This window comes from Sorex araneus, chromosome 8 (assembly GCF_027595985.1).
Source record: "Sorex araneus isolate mSorAra2 chromosome 8, mSorAra2.pri, whole genome shotgun sequence".
Taxonomy (NCBI): domain Eukaryota; kingdom Metazoa; phylum Chordata; class Mammalia; order Eulipotyphla; family Soricidae; genus Sorex; species Sorex araneus.
In genome coordinates, this window is record NC_073309.1 from 55,444,299 (window position 1) to 55,452,285 (window position 7,987).

A 7,987-nucleotide genomic window follows, 5' to 3' on the forward strand; every position below is an offset into this window, starting at 1 on the left:
CAGGCAGGGCGTTTACATTGCACAAGGCCAACCTGTGTTTGATTCCCAGCATTCCATATGGGCCCCCAAGCACTGCCAGGAGTAATTCCTGAGTGCATGAGCCAGGAGTAACCCCTGTGCATCACCAGGTGTGACCCAAAAAGCAAAAAAAAAAAAAAAACTATGTATTTAATATTTATATCTTGAGGGACCAGAATTATAGCATGCAGTACAGCAGGTAGGGTGTTTGCCTTGAACACGGCTGACCCAGACTCAATCCCTGACATTCCTTATGGTCTCCCAAGCACCGCCAGGAGTAATTCCTGAGTGCAGAGGCAGGAATAAACCCTGAGCATGGCCAGGTGTGGCCTGTAAACCAAAAGCAACAACAAAAAATTATATCTTGTTAGGTCTGAGGAATATTCACTCAGGAGCCATAACTCTGGGGCGGGCGCTTGCCTTGCACAGGGCAGACCTGGTTTCAATCCCCCACATGCTGAGCACCACCACAGCAATCCCTGAGTGCAGAGCCAGGAGTAAGCCCTGAGCATCACAGGGTGTGGCCTAACACCCAGGGGGAAACACCATCGCCATGAGCAATCCCATGATCATCTTCATTCTCCGTGTGAACAGAACATTATGGTGGGAGCCACTCTCACACTCCGCGGCTTCGCGACACGGACCTCACACCCTGTGTTCACACAGCCCAGGGCTTGGAAACTGCATCTTTTCTCAGACCTTTGAGGTCTTTCTTTTTTGGGGCGGGGGTCACACCTGGCGATGCACAGGGGTTACTCCTGGCTCTGCACTCAGGAATTACTCCTGGCGGTGCTCAGGGGACCATATGGGATGCTGGGAATTGAACCTGGGTCGGTCGCATGCAAGGCAAATGCCCTACCCGCTGTGCTATCGCTCCAGCCCCTGAGGTCTTTCGATCCTCTTGAGAACCTTGTTCCCAGGTACCTGCCCACGCACAGCTCCAGGCCCCGCACTCTGCGCCGTGCTGCTGTCCCGAGTCCCTGGGAAGCAGAATCTGCTTCTAAGAGTCGAACTCATTCTTTTATTTTGGTTTTGGGATCACACCTGACAATTCTCAGGGCTCACTTTTAGGGTTGCTCGTGAGCCAGAGCCCCGTGCCTCCTCTGGGCCTGTCTAAACAGCTTTGTTTAAAATACATCTTTACTTTCAGAGATATGGTTGGTACAGATAATGCCTCGGGGCGACAGGACAGTGGGGAGGGCGCTGGCCTGCACGCATCGTGCCTAGGTTGGGTCCCTGCCATCCCACAGGAGTGCACCTGAGTGCAGAGCCAAGACTAAGCCCTGAGCACTGCTGGGTGTGGCCCCAAATCAAAACCAAACAAAAAGTAGCACCTGGTTCCCTTAGCCTGGCATCGCGGTGGAGCTGCGCCTGATCTGTGACCTGGACTTGTCTGGGGCTGCCCCGGTGCTGCTCAGGGGCCATCAGAGGTGCTGGGCTGGCAGCAGTGCCCTCCCCTGCCCTTTCAGGCCCAAAGGCAGGATCTCTTCCTGCTGGGCTACCGACCACCGTATCCACCGTGTTGGGGGAGTGGGGGCGGGCGACCCATAACCCCCGGGCCGTTGGGCCTTAGCACTCCCTGCCAGTCACCGGGACTGAGCTCTGGGCCCGGCCCCGCCCCGCAGCCCAGAAGTGCCTTTCGGAGAATCACACGTGTCCGTGCCCGTCACAGCTGAAGCTCCCGTGTCGCCACTCTTCATCCCTGCTCCTGAGACTGTGGCGGCCCCCCCGCGGCCCTGCGGGAGCCGGGGCAGTGGCCTGTGCAGCGCCCTGGCCAGCAGCGCTTTCCTCCGGCTGTGCCAGTCCTCCAGCAGGACCCCGCCCAGCAGGACCAGGGCCACCGCCCCCAGGCACATCCGGACCACGTTGCCTGTGGAGTAGCGCTGCAGGGGGGCGCCTGCAGGGGGCGCTGGGTGAGGTGAGGCGCTTCCGGCCCTCCCAGAATCTGACCGCTGGCCCGGCCCCTCCCGACTCCACCCTGTTCCCCGCCCATCGGTGCTGGATGAAGGGAACAGGGGAACAGCGGTGGAGGAGGGGGACTAGGACGGGACGGAGGCAGGGCAGGATGGGGAAGCCCGACCTCCTGTCCCGACTGGGGCCGGCCGAGCCCTGCACCACCCTCTGTCGCCCTGCACCCACAGGCTCTGGGGGAGACGCAGATGGAGAGCGCCTGCGGGGACTGCTACTCACCTGGTGCAGTGGGGGGTCCTTTGGGGGTCTCCGGGGTCTTCCTGGTAGACTCTGGAAATGACAAAGGAGAGTCAGAACCGTCCTGCGCCCTGCCCCTGTGGTCGCCCCCAGGTACACCTCCCGCCTACTTCCATGACCGCAAGAGCGTTATGGTAGGCATCGGGCGCCTGCTTGGAACCCCACACCCCTTCCCTACAAGGGGTCTCTGGGAGTGACACATGCCAGGCTAGCGCCCTACCGACTGTCCTATCGCCCCCAGTGACAGCATTTGTGAGCCAGTATCCCATCTGACCCAGGGAAATAGCCATCAGGGCCATGATAAACAGAAAACCAGCGACAATCATGACACTGGGTGACATTACCCAGAATGCTCCGTGGGCTCCAAACTCGGACATCCCCATCACCTTCTTAGTCCCCAAACCCCAGCCCCCTATCCCCCCCCCCAGAGAGCTGGTGATTTCCATGAAGCAGCTAGAATCTGTGCCCAGTTTTATTTTTCCTTGCTGAGTAATATCCCGTTGTGTATATACTATAGCAATTTGCTGCCATCAGCACGGCCATGACAGCCTGAAGGCAGGGACAAATACAGGTTTCTCTCTTCAGGGGGCAATGGGGAGGACACTTGCCTCGCATGCGGCAGACCCGGGTTCAATCCCCAGCATCCCACCTGGCCCCTGAGTTCACCAGAAGTGATTCTGAGTGCAGAGCTAGGAGTCAGCCCTGAGCAACACCCGGTGCGGCCAAATAACAATCATACGCACGCAGGGCAGAAGAGAGACAGGAGGGGCCTCACCAACAGACAACAGTGCCCACCAGAACAGCTCACCAGGGTGCGGGTGGGGTGGCAGGCAGGGCCCAGTGAAAGTGGGGGTGTCTGAGCCTCACTGTCAGGAGCCCCGTCCAGAGAGAGCTGGTCGTCACACTCACCGCTTGAGGAGACTTTGTTCAAGACAGAGAAGTTCTGCACAATGACGGTTTCTGGGAGTTCTAAGCAGGAGAGGAGAGGGATACAGGTGCTGGGATACGGGGGGGGGGGCTGCCTCACTGTGGAGGGCTGAGCCCCGAGGCCACTCTCTCCCACACCATCCCTGCACCCACACCTGCCTTCGCCCCACTAAGAGCACTCTCTTGCTCTGATTTTAGTCCCGTTGTTTTTGGTTTCTGGCTCTGTGCTCAAGGGTCCTGGTGGTGCTTGGGGGACTCTGCAGAGTCAGAGGTTGAACCACATCAATGGGTCGGCCACATGCAAGGCAAGTATCTTCACCCTTTCACACAAGCTTTTGTTTTTTGGGTTTTTTTTTGGCTTTTTGGTGGCAATGCTCAGGGGTTACTCCTGACTCTGCACTCAGGAATTACTCCCGGTGGTACTCAGGGGAACATAGAGGATGCCAGAGATCTAACCTGGGTCAGGTGCATGCAAGGCAAATGCCCTCCCTGATCCAGACCCTTTTTAAAAATAATAATAAAGGGGCTGGAGCGCTAGCACAGTGAGTGTGCTCAGGCCCCTGCACACCAGTATTTTGACTATAATGAATAATGCTGCTGGGGACACGCAGTGCATTTTTATGAGAACATAATTTTTTCTTTTCTGTGTATATGTGTGTTTGGGTCACACCCAGCAGTGCTCAGGGGCTATTTGTGACTCTGCGTTCAGGAATCACTCCTAGAGGTATTTGGGGGACCCTACAGGATGCTGGGGATGGAACTCGGGTCAGCCATGTGCAAGGCAAGTGCCCTCCACGCTGTGCTCTCGCCCTGAACCCCGGCATCAACATGCTGAGAGGCACTCTGGTGATCCTTCCTCACTGTGGACTTGGCACACCCCAGGCTGGAGGCAGGTGGCAGCAAGTTCTCACCTGCTGTGGCTTTCCACGGGCAGGTACGTGAGACCCAAGCGAAGGCATTGGGGGGGGGGGCGCGTCTGAGGCTCCTGGAGACAGAGGACTCACCTGAGGCTGGGGCTGGGGCTGGTGCTGGGGAAGGGACGTTCATGGGCTGCTGTCTGGTGGTCCCAGAGGCCCCTGAAAGGCAGAGGGGGCAGAGGGGGCATTCTGTGCTGTGGGCTGGGGGTCTCAGCCATCACCAGGCCTTCCCACCACCTGTCTCTGGGGAACCGGCTCTGAGGGCGCTGGCCAGGGGTGCCAGCATGTGAGTGCTGGTGCCCTCAAAGACCCACCCTCTGCCCTACCCGGGGGGAACAACATCACCCTAGAAAGGCAGTGTCAGGGTGGGATGGGAAGGGGCCAGCTGGTCCCAGGACTCCCAGGCTACACCCACCCACACTGTGTCCCCAGGGCCCGGGCTCACTCCTGCACCCACTTCCCCCCAACCACACAGGCTGAGCGGGCGCTGGGGACCTGTGACCACGAGATGCAGGGGGTTGCTGGGGGCCGACCACAGGTACGGAGCCGAGCTGGAGAAGCTGTAGCAGCGGTAGACACCGCTGTGCAGGGCCTGCACTGCCAGCAGCGGGAAGTTGGCGTGGTACCAGCGGTCGAGCTTCTTCACGGGGGCCGCGTCCCCCTCCTTGTACAGGGCGAACTGGTCGAAGCCGTGCCTGGTCTGGCACTGCAGCGTCACATTGCCGCCCCTCGGCACAGTGGCACCAGGCAGGGCCGAGAGGGCCGGCTTGGCGTACACACCTGGGAGACAGGCCCGGGATCAGGGCCCAGGGTCAGGGCCCAGGGTCAGGGCCCAGGGTCGGGGCCCGTCTGCAGCAAGAAGCCCATTTCCTCCCCTCAGCCTGAGCACGCAGCCCACGGCCAGCCCTGCTGCGGCTCAGAAGGCTCAAGTCTGGCACCATGTCTCTGCATGTTTGGTGTTGTAGGTCACACCTGACGATGCTCAGGGCCTGCTACTGGCTCTGCACTCAGGCATCACTCCTGGCAGGCTGGGAAATCACATAGATGCCAGGGGTCGAACTTGGTCGGCCATGGGCAAGGCAAAAGCCCTCCCCGCTATACTACTGCTCTGGCCCTTTTATTTTATATTTCTTAATAAACCATTTTCATGTTCTCAAAGGCTTCAATTTCAATTTTTAACTTTTACAGCCCACACCTGGCAGAACTCGGGGACCCACATGTGGTGCCAGGGGCTGAACCCGGTGCAGGCACATGCAAGGCCAGCCCCCACCCGCTGCCCACCTGTCGCTCGGGCCCCTGAACACCAATATTTTGACTTTGATGAAGAATGCTGCCAGGGACATGCAGGTATTACATTTTTGTGAGAACATAGTTTTTTCTCTTCTCTGTGTGTTTGGCCCACACCCAACAGTGCTCAGGGATTACTCAATGGCTCTGCACTCAGGAATCACTCCTGGCAGTGCTCAGGGGACCCTCTGGGGTGCCGGGGATCAAACCCAGGTTGGCCACGTGCCAGGCCAGAGACTTCCCAGCTATACTATCACGCGGGCCCCTTCTCACTCTCTCGAGCCCAGAGTAGAAGATGGCATGACCTGGGGTCACCCCCACTCCCCTTTTTACCAGTAGCCACCAGCTCCAGCTGGTCACTGGAGGGTGACCAGTGGGTCCCATTCTGATAGGAGCAGCGGTAGCGGCCGGCCGAGCCCAGTGTCATGGCAGAGATGTTCAGGACTGTCTGGTCCCTGTAGGTGGCCGAGCCCAGCTTCTCCAGGCGGTACACGTCCATGTCTGGGGGTGCCTGGCAGCGGAGAGTCACTGGCTTCTTCAGGGGGACCAGGGGGCTTGGCAGGGCCCTGAGAATGGGCTTGGGGAGGGGCCCTGGAAGGGAAGCACAGTTTGGAGCCGCCAACAGGGGCTCCTGTTTCCACCCGCCTGCCTGGGGCCCCAGGAGGGCAGCCCGGGGCGCACTCACCCTGCTGAGCCGACCACGCCTGCCCCAGACACAGCCCTGCAGAGAGAGGGAAGGAGCCAGCGCTGGGCACTCTGACCCACACGTGCGGGTGGGATGAGGTGCGTGTGCAAGCCACTCTTTCTCCACTTTGCATCAGGGACTTTGGGGTGGGGCCTGTTTGCTTGCTTGCAAAGACAGACACACCCATGACTGAAGTGAAAGCAGACACCCCAGAAAGCACAGGCATATTCGGAGAGGGGCCTGGGGGCCACTTGTGGCCAGGCCTCGCTGGAGACCCACAGCCAGGTGCCCCGGGCAAGCGGCAGCCAGGATCTGGGGAGGTGGGGAGTGGGGTTCCTCTGGCGTGGGGAGAGTGTTTTGGAAGTAGATGGAGGTACCTAGAGGCACAGAGTCTTAGTAATAAATTGCATGTTTAGTATATTGATTAACCACAATTCCTTTGGGCCACACGCAGGAACCCCATGTGGTGCGGGGGACCAAGCCCAGTGTGGCACATGTAAGTCTGGTGTCCTTCTTGTTGTCCCCATTTTCCCTCCGGCCTTGATACTGATGTGGTTGCAAATTCTGGGGTGTGACCTCACACAGGAACTTGGTCCTTTCCCCTCGCTGTGGTCATCCACGGTTGCCCAACACCTACAGCCATGGTGCACGAGTGGCCAAAGGGAGGAGCAGGGGCCCCGCCCACACCACACAGTCGATAACCCGCCTCTTCCTTCCGGGGTCTTGGGAGCATCTGCCCCTTAGTGATAAAATTCTGCTGCTGAAAGAGGGAAGTGACACATGGGTTCCCACTGGGGGGCCAGACATCTGCGTGGACAGGGCAGGAAGGATGTGTAGCCGGTGCACCTGGACACTGGGAGCACAGACAGTGGACGGAGCCAGTGACCACAGCCCTTAGCGCAGCACACGGCTGCCTTCTCGGGTGGGGAGCAGAGTCATGACTCGTCCACGCCCAGGGGCTAGAGCAATGGCACAGTGGGGAGGGCACTCACCCCGTATGCTGCTGACCCGGATCCAATTCCCCAGCACCCCCAAGGGTTACCTAAGCCCCACTAGGAGGTAGCCCTGAGCACAGAGCCAGGAGTTTGCCCTAAGCACAGCCAGGGTGGGCCCCCAAGAAACAGTGACACAGAGGCTGGAGAACTCATCCAAGGGCTGAGGCATGTGCAACCCCAGTGGGGTCCCTGGTGCCACTTGATCCCGCCACTGTCTCAGGACCTCAGCAAACCACCCACCCGAACTGCCAGGAGCCTCGGCTCTCCTGACCATGCCTGGGAGGCATCACAAGCATCCTAAACACCAGGCGGTGCTGGCAGTGCTGCAGGTAGTGCTGGGAACCCCCCAGGACCACTCAAAGTCAAGTGCTCAGAGACCCCAGCCCTGCCCATTCCCGACCAGGTGGGCTCCCCTGCCCGGCTCCATCACGGCTATATTGTTCCCCAAAGCCCAGCCTGGGGTCCTTCACCTCCCAAAGCCTAGCCAGGACTCTGAACCCCCCAAAGCCCAGCCTAGGGCCCTTCACCTCCCAAAGTCCAGCCTGGGACTCTGCACCCCACAAAGCCTAGTCTGGGGTCCTTCACCCCCATGCAGCCTTTCCCAGGGACTCACCGAGGCAGATGAGGGCAACGGGGGACAAGGCCATGGCTGCTCTGCCCACACTGGGACCTGAGTCCAGAGGAAGGGGTGCTGGAGAGAGCCGGATGCAGGACAGTGGAGAGCTCCCTGCCCCCTTGCCCTCAGTGGTCACCCGCCAGCCACCAGCCCCCTTATCTCCTGCCACCAGCCCATGCACGCACCGTCTGGCTGCCCCCTGAGGCACTGTCTGTGTCCCCAGGTCCCCAGACCTTCCCAGGTCCCCTGGAGGCATGCACAGGAAGTACAAGGAGCCCCAACTGTGGGCAGAGGCCCACCCTAGCACCCCAGCACCATCTCTCCCCTCTCCCAC

General features: G+C 59.7%; 1 protein-coding gene across 1 annotated transcript; it reads right to left on the reverse strand.

The window, feature by feature from the left end:
* Positions 1-1,008: 1,008 nt before the first annotated feature.
* GP6 (glycoprotein VI platelet) lies at positions 1,009-7,684 on the reverse strand. The gene is made up of 8 exons (XM_055146095.1): positions 7,651-7,684; positions 6,043-6,078; positions 5,691-5,948; positions 4,566-4,850; positions 4,158-4,229; positions 3,136-3,195; positions 2,209-2,259; positions 1,009-1,915 (listed from the first exon to the last, which is right to left on the reverse strand). The coding sequence occupies exons 1-8, from the start codon at positions 7,682-7,684 to the stop codon at positions 1,605-1,607; spliced, it is 1,107 nt and encodes a 368-aa protein (XP_055002070.1). The 3' UTR covers positions 1,009-1,604.
* Positions 7,685-7,987: the final 303 nt, after the last annotated feature.